This window comes from Falco biarmicus, chromosome 8, assembly GCF_023638135.1.
Source record: "Falco biarmicus isolate bFalBia1 chromosome 8, bFalBia1.pri, whole genome shotgun sequence".
Classification (NCBI taxonomy): Eukaryota; Metazoa; Chordata; class Aves; order Falconiformes; family Falconidae; genus Falco; species Falco biarmicus.
In genome coordinates, this window is record NC_079295.1 from 56,036,148 (window position 1) to 56,055,038 (window position 18,891).

Here is an 18,891-nt window from a genome sequence, read left to right on the forward strand (position 1 = left end):
CTGGGTGGTTTGGGTCAGTGTAGGGGCATGACAAGTACAAGGCCTTGGGCTGTTGGGGTGTTCATGTCTCCTGTGGTCCCCTTCAGGGCATGTCCCCTCACTCCCCTGTCTGCCCTTGGCACAGCCCCTCGGGCTGTCAGGGGTGTGCTGTGGGGCCAGGGGCAGAGTCCTGCTTCCCTTTGGGTGCTGTGCATTGCTGCTTCAGGGGGGTGGACAACCGTGCAGAGGGGGACCATGTGCCAGCACAGAGCACTGCCTCCTTAGCCCAAGGGACGGCCCCTGGAAGCAGGGGCACGGTGTGAGCAGGGTTAGGATCATGACAGTCGCCTTGGGGGAGCGTGCAAGGGGGCAGCCTGGCCAGGGTGGGTGCTGGGTGGGTTTGGGGTCCGGGGCTCCGGGGCCGGCGGCAGCACCAGCAGCCTTGTGCGCAGCGCAGGGGGGCCGCACACAGCTGCACAGGGATGAGAATAGCAAGTGCGGCTGGGTAGCTAGGGAACAGTTGCTATGGGAGCAGGCCGAGGAGGAGTTCTCACACTCAGAGGGGGCATCTTGGGGTAAAATCCAGGAATTTTCTGCAGCCATGCAAGGAAGGCAGGGTGGGGGGATGGGGACTGCCTGGGGATTGCTGCTCCCATCACACGGGCCAGGAATGCTTGTGCCGCCCTGTCGGCGCTACCTGGGCTGTGCCACCCGGCATCGAGGTCCTGGGGTCACCAGCGTGTTGGTGGTGCCTGGTACACCATCAGCCAGGCTGACCGTGGCTCTGCAGGCAGGGCGCGAGTGCGGGCAGCCCATGGCTGAGCCCTGAGCAGGGCATGGAGGGGGCTCTGCCAGTCCCCAGCTGCCCCCTGCCCAGCAGTGCCCCAGCCCTGGCATTTGGGGGGGTGCCTCGTCCCCATCCATGCCCTTGGGGGGGAGCAGCGTGACCGGGTGCTGCTGTATGGCCAGAGTGGGAACCAGCCGACGGGTCTGGGACCCACGGACATGGCAGGTCCTGGGAGAGTTCTGGTTGGGCCCTGGGGTGCTGGGGATCCTGCCCTGAGCTGTGGGGCTGTGGTGGCAGCGCCAGCACACGATTTTCAGGGGTGAAAGATGCTCTCAGCTGTTGCCTGGGCAACGGCTCCTCCTCCAGCCCACCATGTGGCTCGGGGAGCGCTCCCCCGCCTGCCTCCCCCCCCCCCCCCCCCCCCCCCCCCCCCGCCGCCGTGGGGAAGGGGAAGGCAGCTCCCGGCCCCCAGCACTGGCGGGGCCGGAGGCCTGGCTCCCCCCGTCCACCCTCACCCTGGCCTGATGATGCCTGTGGGCCCTGCCATACCCCCAGCCTCTGCCTTACCCCTGCCCCGAGGGAGCACCCCATCCCCCCTGCATGGCCGCAGCCCCCTGCCCACCGCGGGTGCTGCTCGGGCACCCCCACACCCCTCAAGCCGGCACTGCTGGGCGGCCGTGGCCACGCTGTGAGGTCCGAGCGCAGGAGACCAGTTCCAGCAAGGTGAGTCGGGGCCAGAGCCGAGGGGGCTGGGGGAGGCACGGCCACCATGGCCCTGCTCCGGGGCAAGGTGGCAGGGCTTGGCTGGCTGCCGGGGGTGCTCTGCGGGGCCGTGGCAGGAGTGGGCAGCTTCACGGGGTCATTCCCTGGCCAAGAGGGAGGAAATCCTTCCTGCCAGGCCCGGCAGAACAATGTGCTGTGTGTGCGGCTGCGGTGGGTGCCCACCACCCTGCCCACGGGGAGGAAGTGGCGGCGGGGTCACGGCCTGCGAGGGGCACCCGCCACTGGGCAGCCCCCCAGCCTCTGGCCCTGGCACAGGGCTGGCCCGTGCCTTGTAACCAGGCTCCTGGCACAGCCCCAGGGTGTGGCGAAGGGACAGCGGGTGCCCCCATGCTGGGTACTGTCCCAAGGACCCTGGAGGGGTCTCCCACGATGGCCATGACCACCGGCCTCGGGCACAGCAGAGCAGAGCTGGTGATGGCCCCCCCCCGACGGCAAACAGCTGGGGAGCACTAGCACAGGGGGACAAGTGCCTGGCCAGGCCAGCGAGGTGTCCGTGGGGCCACCTCTGTCCCTCGGCGCCAGGCTGCCATCCCTGCCCTTAGCCACGCATCCCGCGGCCGTGCCCGGCGGGCCGGGGCCGTTAGGGTCTCGCTCGGGCTGAGCTGCCGCCCTGCCGCCGTCTTAGTGCTGCGCTGGTGGGGGGAGCCCGTGGCTGCACCCCCCCTCCGCCAAGGAGGCTGCGACTGGCCCCCCCTCGACGCCCCCCGGGCGAGTGCAAGGCTACCGAACGGGGGAGCCCGTGGCATCACCCCACCGGGGCCGCGGGGCCATCACCCGAGGATCCCGGGTCCTCGCCCCGTGGGGCTCCCGCGGCCACCCCCGGGGATGCCACGGCCCTCATGCCACCGGCATCCCGCGGCCGTTCCCCGGAAGGGGCGGGGGGAGGGGGGGATTCCCGGGGCAGCGCCGGTTCCCCCCGCCCCGTGCGGAGCCGCGCCGGTAGCCCCCGCTCCGCGGCGGCTCCCGGGGTGGGGGTGCGGGGGGCCCGCGGCTCCCGGGTCCCTCCCCGAGCCGAGGGCGGGGCGGAGCGGCGGGGCGGGAGCCCGGGCGGGGCGGCGCGCGGCGGCGGCGCGGGAGCGCTCACCGGAGACAAAGGCAGCGCCGGGAGGCGGCAGCGCCGCGCACCGGGCGCGCACCGGGCCCCCCTCCCCCCCCGCCGCCGCCGCCGCCGCCCTATGGAGCCGCCGCCCGCCGTCTGAGCCACGTGCGCTGCCGCCGCCGGTAACGGGAGCCGCGGAGGGAGAGGGCGCGGCGCCTCCGCCTGTTGCGCGGCGCGGGGGCAGCGGGGCCGGGGAGGGGGCGCGCGGGGCCGCCGCCACCGACAGCCGGGGGCCGGAGCGGAGGCGCGCGGCGCGGACCGGGGCGCGCGCGTGTCCGGTCCGTCGCCGGCGGGCGCGCGCCCCTGGAGAGGAGGAGGAGGGAGGAGGAGGAGAGGGCTGGCCGCGCTCGGCACCGGGAGCCGGGACGTCCCCGCCGGAGGCATCGGGCGGGGATGCGACGCGGACAGCGGGGCCCAGGCCGCGGCCGGGGGCAGCCCAGGGGCACCGGCGGGGCCCGGCTCGGCGGCTCGCTCCCGGCCCGGCGGCCGGTCCGTACCCCGCCCGGCGTGGGTGTCTCCCAGCCCGGCCCCGCGCCTCCCCCAGCCCGCACGTCCCCGGTCCCGGCAGCCCCGCGTCCCCCGCCCGCCCCAGCTGCAAACGCCCCCGGTCCCCAGGCGCCGCCAGCCCGCCCTGCCCGGGTTCCCGTTGTCCCCCCGGCCGTTACCCCGGTGCTCGATCCGCGGCCCTCCCCGCACGGGCCCCCCCGGGGATACCCAGGCTGCTGGCGGGGACCCTGTTGCAGTCGCGGCCGGCGAGCTGCACCCGCACCGAGCTGGCCTCGGCCGGACAGCGGCGGCGGCGTGGGGCGCCCTGGGGAGGGACACCCCCCGCCACAAGGACCCACGGCCCGGCGCTGCCCCTGCCTCCGCTTTTGTCTGCGTGATGGAGCGGCCCCCGCTGTCCGCCCGCCGGAGCGTGACCGGGGCTCCCCGGCCCCTTCCTTCCCCCATCCCGCTTTCCTTCCGACTGGGCTCGGCCCCGCTGCCCCCCCAGCTCCCCGGGCACCCGGTGGCCCGGCCGTGGTCCCCTCGCCAGCAGCGTGGCCCTGCCCCGCGGGGTGGCCAGGGACCCCGCACCCCTTTGCCTGGCAGAGGCAACATGGGAGTGATGGTCGCCCAGACCTCGGCCACTCTGGTGCTTGCCCTCTCCCCCGCCAGCCGGCCCCTGCTCTCCCACAGTGCGATAATAATGATCCTGACAGGTCCTTACACGCCTGCCTGCCAGCACCCATGGGTGCTGCTCCTCGCTCGCTGATGCGCACAGCTGCCCCCCCAGCACACACCATCCCCACCCGGCGCTTGGCTGGATGTGACCGAGCTGTCACCCTGCCTAAAGGCAGGCACCTGGCAGGGGTGATGTTCCCATCACGGCCATCCCCTTGCCCTGCGTTGCCAGGTCGGGGTGCCACCGTCCCCTGAGCCCCCTCAGTGGCTGCGAGGCCAGCGGCAGCCACGGCGCACGTGCTCCCATGAGCGCAACATGCCGCAGGCAGCTGGCGGCTCCACACGTCCCTCCTCCTCCCGGGGCTCCCTGCTGTGGGACAGTGAGGGGGGGCAAGCTGCCAGGGCTCTGTGGCCGATTTGGGGTGTGCCGGGTGGGCGGCAGGCAGAGATGCCCACGGATGCCCCGTGATCTCAAAGGTGTCAATGGCGTGGGGCTGCAGCATCCTCCTGGCCTGGGGTGCACAGCCAGTGCCACGGCGGGGTGCTGGGGTGGGGGTGCAGGTTTGCAGCAGGGTGGGGGGTGGGGGGGGGGTGTCGTGTGGGGCCAGTATGGCTACCCCCCCCAGCTGCGGTGCCGCTGCGCATGTGGAGCGAGTCACCATGGGAACGGGCGGCCGCGTCCTGCCACGCTCACGCTCACGTCTGTCTCGTTGCAGGACCCCCTCCCCGGCGGCCCCCTCCCAGCGATGGGCAGCGGGACCCCACCAGCCCCCCGCCGCCCGCCCTGCCGGCCCCCAGCCCCGCCGCCCGCCCAGTGCACCCAGGCCTGACCCACCCGCTCCAGCCCCCCCCGGCTCCATGGCGAGGACGGACCCCTGACGGCGGGCACCCACGGGCCAGAGGAGACACCACCGGGCACAGCCCGGGGAGATGCCCTCAGCGGTCCCGACAGCATCGGGTCCTGCCCTGGCCCTGCTGCCGCCCTGAGCATCCCGTCCCCCACCGCGAGGGCAGGGAGAGGCAGGGGCCTCCCCCCAGGGCCGGCAGCCAAGATGGTGATGTCCCAGGGCACCTACACTTTCCTCACCTGCTTCGCGGGCTTCTGGCTCATCTGGGGGCTCATCGTGCTGCTGTGCTGCTTCTGCAGCTACCTGCGGCGGCGGGTGAAGCGGCAGCAGGAGGAGCGGCTGCGGGAGCAGAGCCTGCGTGCGCTGGAGCTGGAGCCGCTGCACTACGAGGGTTACGGGGGCAGCCCCCCTGGCATCGCCATTCCCCACCGCCTCCGCCTCGATCCCCACCATCATCACCCCCACCATGTCCCACCCCCACGGCCCTGGAGCTGCCGGCACGGTAAAAGGAGCAGGGAGGGGCTCCCGGCATCCTCGGAGCACGCGCCTCCCCCTTTTTTTGGGGGGGACACAGCACGAGAGCCAGGGCGCAGCGCTGACGGCAGCGGGGGTCCGGGGGGGGGGCTTTGCCTTGCAGAGTCAGACTTGTCGAAGCCGCCGTGTTACGAGGAGGCGCTGCTGATGGCAGAGCCCCCCCCGCCGTACAGCGAGGTGCTGATGGACACGCGGGGGCTCTACCGCAAAATCAACGCCCCCTTCCTGAGCCACGAGCGGCTGGAGAAGCAGGAGCAGCCCCCCAGCTACAAACCCCTTTTCCTGGATGCCGGCTACGGTTCGGCACTGCACCTGCCCCGCTCAGCCAGCCCCGGCCCTGCCTGCCCGGACCTCTACCTGCAGGCAGAGTGCTCCCCCCGCATGTTTCCCAGCTGGACGGACTCGGAGCTCAGCAGCAGGGACACCTACGAGCCGGGACCCTGGCACCTCCCGGTCTCCATGCCCCTCTTTGGCAGGACTACCGCTGTCTAACAGCGGCCCCGGGGGACCCCCGGGCCTTGCCACGGGTGCCCCTCCGGTGGGGATGGGGGGGTGGGTTCGGTTGCCCGTGTCACCCTGGGGACACCCGCCCCGGCGCGGGCCATCACCGCCGGCGTGGAAGGGGCTGGTTCCCCATCTGGCCCCCGCTGGCCCCCCCATGGCTGGGGGCGCTGGGGACCTGGACTTTGCTCTGTTTCTTAAATTTTTTGTTTGTTACAGTTTAAGAATAAAAGTTTGTGGCTCGGGTTTGCCTCCCGGCAGGCTGGCATCATGAAACCCTCCGCCCAGCAGCCCCCTGCCCCAGACCTCCCTGCCCCCAACCCCCCCGCAGCAGGCTACAGCCCCTGTGGGAGTCGCTTTATTTATTAACAGACATGAGCACACCTCCGGTACAGAACTTGTGCTTTCCAAAAACAGTTACCGTAGAGGGGGGGAAGAGGGGCCAAGCGGGGGCCAAGCGGGGGGGATGGGACGGGACTCCCGGCGAGGAAGGAGTTGGGGGAGAGTAAAGACCCCACACCAGCTCCCTGCCGGGATTGGGGGGGGAGGGGGGGGCGCCGCCGGCCGCAGCCTTGCCTCGGTTGGGTCACTTTATTGCCATATTCATTTATTATTATTATTATTATTATCCTTTTTCTTTTTTTTGAAATCGTGCAAAGTACTGGGGGGCTCCTGGAGGGGGGGGGGGGGGGGGGGCACGAAAAGAATGAGGACCCTGTCCCACAGCCAGGCAGGGGATGCGAGCATGTGTCGTCCCCCCCCCCCCCCGAAGGGGCGCTGGGGCAGCAGGGAGGGACTGCTAAGGGGGGGCTGGGGGACTGACACAGCTCCTACCGACAACTTAAAAAAGAGAGGAGATGGGGGGGGGGGGGGCGGGGCTGTAAAAGGTGCCCCGGGGCAGGGGCACAACGAGGTGGCCCCCACCCAGAGGCCTCATCCTGCGGGGCCCCGGCGGGGTGAGGGGGGGGCCCGGCCCCCAGCTGCAGCCCCCTCATGCCCCGCGCCGGCCGGGGCGGGCTGCCTGTGCCGGCAGCAGGGCCCGGGCTTACAGGGCCCCCCCAAAGCTCTCCTCCTCATCGGGCAGGGGGTCAGCATCCCAGCACGTGATGTCGATCTCTGTGGGGTGGGGGTATTCATGTCAGGGGGGTGCGGGTGCCCCACAGAGAGTCACACCATAAGGCCCCCCCCCCCCCGTCACCGTCCCCACTCACCTGGGGGCTTGTTGTAGAAGATGGGCTGGGGGGCTTTGGCTGACAGCTCCTCTGGGGGGGGGCACCTCCTCCTCCTGGGACTGGCTGAAGTAGCCCTCACTGGCCTGGGGCAAGCAGCAGGGGGGGCAAAGCAGGCAGTCAGGACCCCTCCCCAGCCACCCCATCACCCTCCCCCCCCCCACCCCAGCAATGCTCACCTGCTCCCCACGACCCGGCGTCCCGTCCTTGGGGGCCATCTCCCCATTGGTGATGGGGGGTGTCTCTCGGCCGGGGGTGTCCTCCTGGGGGGCTCGCTGGCAGTCGAGCCCCTGGGGCTGGGAGTCCCCCTCGCCGACCGGTTCCTCTTCCTGCTCTGCATCGCAGAAGGTGGCGGGGGGCTCGGGCAGCTCGTCCAGGCTCAGCAGGGCCCCCTCGTCAGGCAGCGTGGCTGGGGGGACCCTCGGGGACAGGGGCAGCAGGCAGGGGCCAGGCAGCCGGGGGACTCGCCTCGTCGCTCTGCCACAGGTCGATGAGGCTCTCGGGGTTGGGGGTCCCCCCGGGCTGGGGCTCAGCAGCCACGGGTGGCAGGGAGGGCTCGGTGGGCTCCAGGGTCACCAGGTCCCCCAGGGCTTCATCCCCCGCTGTCCACACTGGCCGGGGGCTGGGCTCGTCCCCAGGGGGCTCGGTGGCCTTGTCCTCAGGCCCCAGGAAGGGCCAGTGCTGCTCGGGGGTGGCTGGCCTGGCCTCCTGGGTGCTGGGGCTGGGGGAATCTGCAAGGGGGGGGATGACAGCAGTCAGTGGGGACAGCCCCCCCCATCGTCCAGGGCTGGGGGGACACCCAAGGTGAGGGCTGCAGCTGGGCGCAGCTGGGCACAGCAGGGAGATGCTGCAGGGATGGGTGGGAGTGGCTGGGCAGGAAGGGGACCGATGGCACGGTCCTGGCACGCACCAGGGGACTGGGCACCACGGGGACGTGGTGGGAGAGGATGTGGGGCAAGGTGATCCCCTCGTGGGTGTCTGGGCCCTGCTGGGGTGGGGGAAGAGTAGCTGGCAGGCACAGGGATGTGGAGGGGATGGGGAGAGGTGCACTGGGAAGATGCAGAAGCGCAAGCTGGGATGCACCAGAGGATGCAAAGGGCCCAGTAGGGACACAGTGAGGACACATGGGGATGGCAACAGAGCTGGCTGCGCTGCACTGGGGATGCAGCAGGACAGTGGGGCTGCGTGGGGGGAAGCAGCAACGCTGGCAAGGACATACTGGGGGATGGCGCAAATAAGGCAGAGTTGCATCAGGGGATGCAGCAGAGACAGCAGGGCTGCATTGGGGTGATGCTGCAGAGATGGCAGGCGCATACAGAGCCGGGGGAACGCACTGGTGATGGTGGAGGTGCACCGGCTGGGGCAATGTGCTGGAGATGGCTGGGGGATGCATGGTGGAGGGTGCAGCAGAGACAGCAGGGATGCACTGTTAGAAAATGCACTGGCAACGGCAGGGATGCAGCAATGACAGTGGAGCTGCACTGGGGGAATGCAGCAGACGGCGGGGATGCACCGGCACGGAGCAGTGGGTACGGCGGGGATGTGCTAGGGGACACAGCAGAGACGGCGGGGGATATACCGAGAGATGCAGACGGGACAGCATGGATGCACTGAGCGATGCAAGGGAGGATGGCAGGGTTGCAGCACCAGGGCTGCAGTGGGGGATGCAGAGGAGTCAAGGGGGCTGCAGCAGGGGGCATGCTGTGGGGAACCACGGGGGTATGCCCAGGCAGCTGCATGCAGGGGCAGGCAGCACCAGCCCTGCGCCCACCTTTGGGCGTTGCTGGCGTCTCGTCACCCGACGCACGGGTGCCTGGCTCGCCCAGCGGCGTGGCAGCCGGGCTGGACTCGCAGGGGCTGCAGCCCACTGCCGAGGACTTGCGGTAGGCGTCCGACTGGCTGCCTGTGGACAAGGGAGACGGGGTGATGTGGGGGGGCTGCCCACAATGGGGGAGACCAGTACCCCAGCGCTGCCCCTGCTCCTGCCCCACGCCAACCTGGCCATGAGCTGTCAAATGCAAGTCACCATGTACCTGCTACTGCGTCGCCCCCTCCTGCAACGGCAGGGCAGAGGCACCCATGGGTGCAGCAACCACCGTGCCCCGCTCCAGGCACCCCCACTGCAGCTGCAGCATCTGCCAAGTCTGGGGACAGGCAGCCCCATACCTGCCATGGTGCATGCTGGCCCTGGCCACACATTGCCCAGCTGGGCCCTGGCACAGCCTTGCCTCTGCAGGCACAGCTGTGCTCTGCTACCCCTAACCAGGGAGAGGCACAGCCCCACATGGCCCCAGGCACCATCTGGCCCCTTCTGCCCCTATGGGCACAGCCCCACACAATCCTGGGCACAACCTTTTCCATCTCACGCTGCCCCATGGGCACAGTCCTTCATGGTCAAGGGCACAGCCTGCCCCGGTTCCTCCTGCCCCATGGGCACAGCCTGCCCCATCTGCCTCTGCCCTGCGAGCAGAGCCTGCCCGGTGCCCCCTCTATCCCATGGGCACAGCCTGCTCCATCCCATGGCAGAGCATCACCTCCCCGGGCACAGCTCTGCGCCATCCCCAACTGTCCCATAGGCGCAGCCTGGCCAGCACTCCATCCTTGTACCGCAGGCACAACCTGCCCCATGGGCACAGGCTGCCGCATCCCCCCGCCCCAGGGGCACAGCACCCACTGTGGGGCCAGCCCCAGCTGAGGCATGCAGGGTGCCCATGGGTGTGGGTGCAGCCCCTGCTGGGGTACCCGTCCCCCTCGGGGTGCCCGTGGAGGGGCGCTGCCTCTGTTGTCGGTCCGCTGTGCCGTGGGGCTGGGGTGGGCTGTGGGGCAGCTGCCCATGGCTCAGCCCCCCGGAGCTGTGCACCCAGGGGCTCCCAGCTACCTACATGGGAAGAAAGAGGAGAGATTTGGGGTGCGGTGGCAGGTGATATAGGGGAAGGGGGTCCGTGGGGGGGAGGAGGAGGAGGAGGAGGAAGAAGGTGGCCCACTGTCAGCTGTCTTTATGAAAGGACAGTGCAGACGACCTGCCAAGAGAAAGACAGACAGACGGACGGAAGAGAGAGAGAGAGAGAGAGAGAGAGAGAGAGAGCAAAGAGATGGGTCAGTCCCTGCTCAGCGCAGCCACGGTGGGGCCGGGGCACCAGGGCACCAGGAAGGGAAGCAGCACTGACATTGGGGTGGGTGGATGGCAGGAGAAGAGGATGGAAAGACAGCAGGACAGAAGGATGGGAGGCAGTGCTGCATGGCCAGGTGGGGAGAGAGGCCAGGACATAGCCATGGGACCAGTTATCTGCTCAGGCACAGCACGGCCCCCACAGCACGAACCCACGGCACAACCCCACGGCACGGCCACAACACACAGCCCACAGCACGACCCATGGCACAGCCCCACAGCACAGCCCCACGGCACAGCCCATGGCATGGTCCCACAGCAAGAACAGACATCACAGGCTCCCCCCTGCACAGCCCCTACAGCACAGCACCCCAGGACGACCCCCACACAGCCCCATGGCCAGAGGCACCCACCAGGACAGCCAGCCCCTGCCCTAGAGCCAAAAAGAGTCCCAGGGCTGGACTCCAGACTGTGGGGCTGCCCACGGGGCATCCCCTGCCAGCCAGGAGCACGCCAGGTACCCCACGCCTGCCCCACACACTCCTGCCCCTTTTAGCTGCCCCCGTGGGATGAGTTTCCTTGCCAAGCCCCCCCGGACCTCCAGCTACACAACCGTGCCGCACCAACCACACTGCCAACCTGTCTGCCAGTGTGGTGCCATGACAGGTGAGGGGACAACACCCAGCAAGGAGCAATCCTGCTGAAGTCACCCTGGCATCCAGCCCCGCCAAGCTGCCCCAGCCGCAGGGGCCACGTGAGGTACGATGGCAGCGACAGTGATGGTGGCGCAGCAGAGCAGGACAACTCCCTGCTGTCCTTGTGCCCCCAGCACCCACAGCCATGACGATGGGGATGGCAGAGAGGACACCTCCTCCTGACTTTACGTCCCTGGTCCTCCCAGATCCTGCCATGACCCACTGAGCTGCAGGGAGCCCCAGTGGTACCACACTCACCTGCTCCGCAGCCCACAGCCTCCCCTGGCATCTCTGTGCCCCCCCATCCTGGTGCCCGCAGCCACCCCAGCCCCTCACCTGTCCTGTGGCTGCCCGGTGAGATGGCGTCACTGCTGCCCGATGCCACCCGCTCCTGCTGCTTGAAGAAGTCCCGGGGGTTGTCAGGCCGCTGAGCAATGATGGCAGCAGCCTCCTGTGGGGACAGAGGAGGTTAAGACGCACCGCCCCAGTGGCATGGGGCTGCAGGACCACCCCCCATGCACCCTCCGGCTGGGTCCCCTTCCAGCCATGGGCACCGCTGGCTGGACAGCGAGGACTGGCACTGGGCATGGCTGCCGCCACACTAACCTCCACCTCTGACTCAGATTTCCTGAGCTGCTGCCTGTCGTCCTCGTCTTGTTGGTCCACCTGGGAAGAGACACAGTGTGACCCCGCAGCTCTGGGATGCCCTGGGGACCTGGCTGGGAAAAGCCCTCCCCCGGGGGCAATACCAGGCTCTGATGCTGGCCCCATGCCTGCCACTCACGCCTGCCACGGCACTTACAAAGATGGACTGCTCCTTCAGGCGCTGCCGGGCCTCCTCCGCCTCCATGCTCTGTTGCTTCCGCCTAAAATGGGGTACGGGAGAGAAGCTGGGCACCGGCTCCTGCCAGTCCCTGCCCCAACCCCACCCCATGAATGAACACCCATGTGCCCACCCAGACGCTCACAGCACGCGCACAGCCATCCCCTCCATGCACATCCTCCCTGGCCCCTGCCGTGCCTGTGCTCCTCGATCTGCTCCTCACGCTCCCGGTAACGCCGCTCCCGCTCCTCCTGCTCCAGCCGCTCCTGCTCCATCCGCTCCTGCTCAAACCGCAGCCGGGCATCCAGGGCCTTTTTCCGCTCCTCCTCCTTACGCAATTCCTCCTCTTTCTGGTGTCAGGGGGATGAAGGACAGGGCTGCCCATCAGCCCACCAGTGGCTCATCCCGCTGCCCAGGGGCTACCACCTGCCCCCCCTGTACCCCACCTTGGCCTGTTCCCAGAACTGCTCCCGGTTGAGCCGCTTCATCTCCACGGTGGCATCGGTTTTCTGGTAAGTGGTGCCCTGGGACGGAGGAGAGGCAGGGGGGGCGGAGGGGCTGGGATCAGTGAGGGGGAATAACAGTAAGTGGCACACGGGGTGACGGGCTGTGGCAGACAGGAGCCCCGAGCGGGAGGGATGCCCCGCACCCGCTGCCATCGCCGTCATCATCGCCATCACCACCACGGGGACATTACCACGGGCTCAGCGTTCTCGTCCTCCCGCAGCCGCAGGCGGTGCAGCACGGGGCTGGAGACACGGGCCAGCCCGTTGGAGAGCCGCTGCCCGATGGCCCCCGGGTCAATGTCCTCCACACTGCTGGCGTTGACAATGACGTCCACACCCTGTGAGGGGGCAAGCAGCCGTCAGGGACTGGGGTCAGTGCCCTGGCAGCATCCTCACCTGCCCCGACATCACCCACCTGGAAGAACTCAGCGATCTTGGCCACATGGCTGGCACAGGCGCATTTGCGGGCATCCGGCACATCCTCACCTACCTATGGCAGCCGGGAAGGGGTTGAGCTGGAGAGGGGTGGCAGGGTGACCCCCAACCAGCTGACCACCACGGGGCAGCAGGACCCACACGCCCTCAGCCACCACAGGCTCCTCCCTCGCACCCAGCCGTGCCCCTGAGAACACCGGGGGCACAGTACAGTCCCCCCAGGCACAGCCCCCCCCACTCACCCAGTTGACGAGGACATATTTGGGGAGCACTGCCTGGGGGTCCTTGACGCTGCAGAAGCCGTACATCACCTTCTGGATCTCAAAGTGGCCAGAGAGCTCCAGCAAACCTCCACCTGGCACGGCACCGTCAGCCGACATCCACCCAGCACCAGGATGGGTGCCAGGGATAACGCTGGCAGAGCTGAGCCAGCTGTGGGGACAGAGGACTTACCTCCTGATGCTGCCAGCTTCAGGTCATCGGAGCCATCCTCATATGTGTAGAGGGCCCTGGGGAGACAGCGTGGGTGAGCAATAGCCAGGGGGAGCATGGGACAGGCCCCCCCCATCCTGCTAACATTGTCAGGGCAGCTCCTGGGGGACTGGCCAGGTGTCCCCAAGCTGCCACACAGCCACTCTCAGACCCTTGTCCATCACCATCACGAAGGGCCGGACTGCCAGTCAGGGCATGTGGGACTTTGGACAGGACCTATTCGCCCACCCTGCTGGCTGGCAGCCGTGGGGCAGGGTCCCAAGGTCTGGGACAGAAAGGTCACCTGGGCACAGGGACCAGCTGGCTGCTGTGCCATGCCACAAGCCACGCTACCACAGCTTCTTGTACACTGTCCCTATCTCCCCCAACCCTGGCAGTTACTGACCAGCTTTGGGGACAGCCCCAGGCACCGGCAGGGGACTCGGGGCCGCTCACGTGCCAAGCTGCGTGAGCCGCCGGCCCGGCAGGCACCAGGCCGGGGGAGGATGCCAGAGCACCAGCAGCAGCAAATCAATGTGCCGCCGGGGTGTGATGGGGCCGTCATGGAGACTGTTCCTTGGAAACCGTTCCCAGCGGATGGGAAACCCCCTCTCGCTCCCACCGCGCCCCAGCCAGCCCCCTCGGGGCTCCGTGGGGACCCCCACCAGCCTGCACCTACTCAGGGGTGTGCAGCCAGCTGAGGGGGGGAAGGACGCATACCAAATCAGTCCAGGGCAGGTGGGCGAGGGGATGGATGTTGCTAGGCAACCAGCATCCTCCATCGCCATGGCAACACCCCCCCCCATCCCAGCTGGGATGCAGCTCGCCCTGATGACGAGGTGATTAGTGGAGGGGAGCGGGGGAGGCAGGCAGGCAGGCAGCAGGGACCTGCCGGGGCCTGGCAGGCACCCAAACCTGCCTGCCACCGTCACGCGCTGCACCCGGAAAGCCGGGGCCGCCCGTGCTGGACTCCCCCCCCCCAGTCCCTGCACTGGGGCGGGCACGCAGCTCTGCCGATCGGCATTCGGTTGGCGGCGCCCGTGCGGTGCTCGCTGGAGAGCCAAAATCCCCGCGGTGCCAGGCAGAGCCATTCTCGCCCGAGCCCACAGCTTCCAGCCAGAGCCTGGGGGACAGGAATCGGGGGGGGGGGTCCCTACAAGCAGAGCCACCCCCAAACCAAGGCCACAGCTGGACCCCCAGAGCTGAAAAACAAGGGGGAGGCAGGCGGGTGCCTAACACAGAGGGGGCCTCCCTCCAACCCCTGGCACCCCCCACCCCCTGAGCCCCTGGCAGCGAGCCGCAGATAATTGCACCAACAAGATTGACTTTAATCCGCACATCCCGATCCCGCTAATCGGCTGCCCCAGCCGTCACCAGCTCCCGGCCTGAAGCCGGCAAAGCAGCTGCAAAGCGCTGTCTGCGATGCCTGCGCCAGGAAGGGCAGCAACCGCAGCCCCCGCCTGCAACCGCAGCCCCGGCCCAGGAAACCTGCTGTGATCCCCCAGGAATGGGGGGAGGACAGCAGCAGTTTGGGGGAGCCCAGGACCACAAGCAGGGGCTGGGGGATCATAGCGTGGGACACAGCTGGCTGCATAGGGCAGAGACACAGCATCACTGCCTCAGGAGCCCTGTGGGTGCTGGGGGCACCCACTGCCTGCCCTCCCTCCAGGACCCCACCATGCAGGCTGTATCTGGATGCAGGATGCAGGGCAGCTGGGGGTTGCCACAGAAACAGAGCCCTGCCCCAAGCTCGGCCCAACATGACCTGACCCCAAGACAGGATGGAGGATCCAGAGGTTTCCAGTCCAGAGGCCAGCAGCATTCCCAGGGGTGCCCCCAGGGACCCCAACAGCATTACCACGAGCCCTGACAGCAGGGACCAGCAGTGCCACAGCGGGTGCAGGCAGCGTCATGCATCGCTTTACCTGCTTCCATGGGCTTTAATCCTTCTACCCAACAAATACAGCCCCTTCCCACTCCCTGGGCTCTGGGCATGTGTGTCACCCGTGGGTGGAGGTGCCCTGTGCAGCCCAGGGAGGAGGGCTGCCCACAGCCGGAGGACTCCAGCGAGGATCCCCCATCACCCCACCAAGGGGACAGTGGCCCAGCTGCCCTCACATGGCCCCACTGCTCACCAGAGCAGGCGGAGCAGTGCCCGTGGGTGCCAGCATCCGGGTCACCCACAGCTGCCTGGCCCCCACATCATGGCCAGGGAGGGGGAGCATTGCAGCCCACCCGCCCCAGCCTGGGCACATGTGTTTCCAATGTGGCTGGGAGCTCCAGGGAGTCGGCGTGCTCAGAAAGCAGCACCAAATTCCTTTCTGATCGAGTAATGGGCCCCAGCAGCCTCTGCGGGGCCGGGCAGGGGGAGGGGATGCTCCGACCCTCCAGGACCGGGTTGAAGTGGGGGGGGCCCGGGGCGGTGGGAATCCCAGACTAAACACAGGGATCCCGGCTGGGCAAGAGCACGGCATCCCCTGGCACCAGCCCAGGGCTGGGCTCTGGCGCAGTGTCCTTACAGCCCCTGGCTCCCCCAGGCCAGGCCACCACTGGGGGTTGGTCCCCATCACCCTGCACAATGGAGCCCCCCCAGCATCACCCCTCATCCTGCACCCAGGCCCTGGGCCCTGCAGCGATGATGCTGTTTCCACTGGCACCAAGTGGTGGGCATCCCCGATGACTATGAGATGGAGGGGCTGGGGATGATGGGGTGACCTCAGCCCCGAGGATGGGTATGGTGGGGGCTTGCTGCCTGGCTGGGGGCTCAGTGCTGGAGGTAGCCGGGGGGGAGCAGCCCCAGCACTCACCTTCCCGGGAACCGTTTCTGCTGCTCTCAGCAGCTTTGGCAGGGAAGGCTCCTTTGCAGCGGATGCCGGGAAGTGAGATGTACCCAGGGCTGACAGCTGCCTCCTGGCCGGCAACATGCACCGCGCTCGCCCACGGCACCCTCGGGCTGGCAGTGGGACCGCGAGGCTCCTGGGAGAGCCAGGGCTGGCAGGGACGGGGACCTGCCCAGGCCCACACAGCCCAGGGGGCTCCCAGCCCTGTCCCATGAGCAGGGACCCAGCTAGAGTGGGGTAGCCCCCGGCTGGGTGCTGGGTGCTCCCCGGCTGGGCGCTGGGTGCACAGCAGGCACCCCTGCCAGAGAGCAGCATGCACAAGCATGTACCCAGCACCAAACGCTGCCCAGCACCCCAGCTCTGGCCCAGCGACCTGCACCCCAGGGTGCCAGCAGCACCCCCCACACGCGTGGCGCAGGCACCCAGGGGGGCAAGGAGGGGGTCCCGGAGCAGACGGCCCCAGCCAGCCCCCCAGCATCCAGGCGGGGCTGGGAGATGCGGGTGGGCACTGGGGAGATGCTCCCTGCGGGATGCTGCGCCGGCTGCAGCAGGGCCTGGACCGGGCCGGGCCCCGGCGGCCGCAGCCCCGGCTGCCCCGCACTGGGGGCGCAGGCAGGGACGGGCAGCCCGGGGGGTCCCGCCGGGGGAGGCCACCCCCCGCCCCGAGCCCGCGGCACCCCCAGCCCGGCGGGGCGGGCCCAGACCAACACACCGCGGCCCCCCGGGGATGGGGCACCCCATAAGCCCGGGGGGCTGCGGACAGCGGGGCCGGGGTGAAGGGGGGATGCCCGGTGCCCCCGCGGCCGCAGGCCTCGCTCCGCGGGGCAGAAGGGCCGGCCGGGAGCGGGGCGGGCTGGGGGAGCCCCCATTCGCCTCCCTCCACCACACACACACACACCGGGGCGCCCCTGCCCGCGGCTCCGGCTCCAGACAATGGCGAGGGACCCGGGGCCGGGCCCAGCACTGGGGGGACCCCCCAGGCCCTCCCCGCCGTGCGCGAACCCCCCGCTCCCCGCGCTCGCTGCCCAGCAGGGGGGTCGGGCCGTGCCGGGGGCTCCCGGGGGCGGCGGGTCCCGGCGCTCGCACGTGCCGGCCCGGCGCAGACAAAGCGGGGACCGCGCCCCGGCCCGGTGCGGCGGCGGCGGGCAGGTGCGGGCACCGGGGACGGCGGCCCGGGCACACACACGCACCCCCCTGCCGCCCCGCCCGCCTTTGTGTGCCGGGGCTCCCGGCACCGCGGGCCCGGGGCGGCGGGAGGCGCAGCGCGGGGCGCGGCCGGTGTTACCGGGCGGCTCCGTGCACAAAGGGCGGCGGCGGCGGCGGCGGCGGCGGCGGCGGGGACAAAGGGGCGGCGGCGGCGGCGGCGGGCGCGCTCACCAGTCGGTGGGGCTGTCCTCGCCGATCACGTCCTGGTAGGAGGCGAGCAGCTCCAGGCGGTGCGCCGCGAAGCCGACGCCAGCCATGGCGGGGCCGGGATGCTGCCGGGGGGACCGGAGGGACCGGCCGCCTGCCCGCCTCCGAGACACTGCCGCAGCGGCCGGGCGGAGGGGCGAGCGGCGGGGAGGCTCCGCCCGCCGCCGCGCCCGGTCCTAGCGCCGCGAACGGCGGCCCCCCCCCCCCTCCGCCCCCCCAGCCCGGCCCCCGCCCCCGCCGCGCCCCCGGGGCGCCCCCGGGGCACCCCGCCGGCAGCACCCGGCCGGGCCCCCTGGGGTGCGGGCAGCACCGCCCCGCCCCGGGCTGCCCCCGCATACGGCCCGCACACGGCTCGCCCCCGGGATCCTGCAGCCTGGAGACCCGCACCCCGGGCTGGGCTCCGGCCCCGCACCCCAAGCCACCTCCCGCCCCGGGGATCCCGAACCCCGGGAACCTGCAGCCCAGCTTAGCTCCCTCCTGGGAACCTGCACCCCGAGCGGTCCTGCGCTCCGGGCTCACCTCGGTCCCAGGGACCGGTGTGCTGTGCTACCCCCTCCCGGGGACCCTGCGCCCTGGGGACCTCGTGTGCTGGGTGCTGCTCTGCATGCCACATCCCACCCTGCCCCATGTCCCCTCCACCCTGGGGACATGGCACGTCGGGAATCCTGTGCCCCCAGCTCCCCGAGTGGGTGCAGCCTTTGTGGGGGCCCCTTTGCTGCCCACCTGCTCCTCCAGCCCTGCCACTCCCAACCCCCCCCCCCGGTGCCCTCGGGACCTTGCCAGGCTCTGCCCAATGGTGCCTTTTCCAGGAGGTTTTGCCTCCATGTGAACACACAGTTGCTTTTGCACTGACCCGCACAGGGCTCTGCCAGGGGTCCCGGCTGGGTCCGCACACTCCTGCCAGGGCAGGCAGCATCTCCCTGTCCCCCCGACCCCCGGCACAGCCCACAGCCCCCACCAGAACCACGCTGAGGGGGTCTCCATGCCAGAGCGGCAGTGGGGAGCATACAGGGACTGAGCCCCACAAGTTGGGGCTGATGCTGGCATGGCCCTTCCCAAAGAAAGCCCTTTGGAGCAGCCTGCAGATGAGACCTCCAAGCTCAGTGGGACAGGGACAGGGTGCTGCCAGCCCTGCCCGTGCTGCCCACTCCCCCACGCCTGCACGTGCCCCTTGCACCAGCATCTCCGAGCCAGGCCAGGCCAGAGCCGCCCTAAGAGGCTGCAAGAGTTTGCGAGCAGCTGCAGAGCAGCTGCCAGGGCCGGCGCGGGGGCCAGGGCTGCGGCAGGCGCCCCGCAAGCAGCTCAGCTGCCTTTGGGAGTGGATGTGGTGGGACCCCGCTCGGGGACACGGTGGGAGCCCCGAGCCTGCTGCTGCCAGGCTTTGTTCTCAGAGCAGCGCAGCCACAGCCCCTCCCCCAGCTCCACCTCCGCAGCCCACCCGAGACCCTCCTTCCGCTGCCTGTGCACAAGCTCCTCGCATGGTGCAAGGAGCTGCTGGGCGACAGCTGCTCTCAGCAAAGCATGGAGGCATCTTGGGTGGTAGAGGCGTTGTCAGTAGGGGCCAGAGGCAACAGGGTGCCAACCAGAAGGGGCTGAGCCCCCGGTGGGTGCGGGGGGCGCAGGCTTTGCAAGCGGCAGGCTGGCTGCGGCACCGCGGCTCTGCCCTGGCCCTGAG

General features: G+C 69.9%; 2 protein-coding genes across 2 annotated transcripts; one reads left to right on the forward strand and one right to left on the reverse strand.

Moving 5' to 3' along the window:
• The first annotated feature begins 4,864 nt into the window (after positions 1–4,864).
• Positions 4,865–5,940, forward strand: PRR7 (proline rich 7, synaptic). Its single transcript, XM_056350363.1, has 2 exons — positions 4,865–5,162; positions 5,298–5,940. Exons 1-2 carry the CDS (start codon positions 4,865–4,867, stop codon positions 5,684–5,686), a joined length of 687 nt encoding a protein of 228 aa, XP_056206338.1. The 3' UTR covers positions 5,687–5,940.
• Positions 5,941–6,057: 117 nt separating this feature from the next.
• Positions 6,058–17,380, reverse strand: DBN1 (drebrin 1). The gene is given in 17 exon segments (XM_056350362.1): positions 6,058–6,811; positions 6,907–6,970; positions 6,972–7,010; positions 7,104–7,331; positions 7,333–7,655; positions 8,696–8,827; positions 9,807–9,944; positions 11,065–11,179; positions 11,335–11,394; positions 11,531–11,594; positions 11,750–11,901; positions 11,998–12,075; positions 12,249–12,395; positions 12,473–12,547; positions 12,735–12,847; positions 12,946–13,001; positions 17,181–17,380. Coding segments are annotated over 17 exon segments (1,941 nt in total). The 5' UTR covers positions 17,267–17,380; the 3' UTR covers positions 6,058–6,740.
• Positions 17,381–18,891: the final 1,511 nt, after the last annotated feature.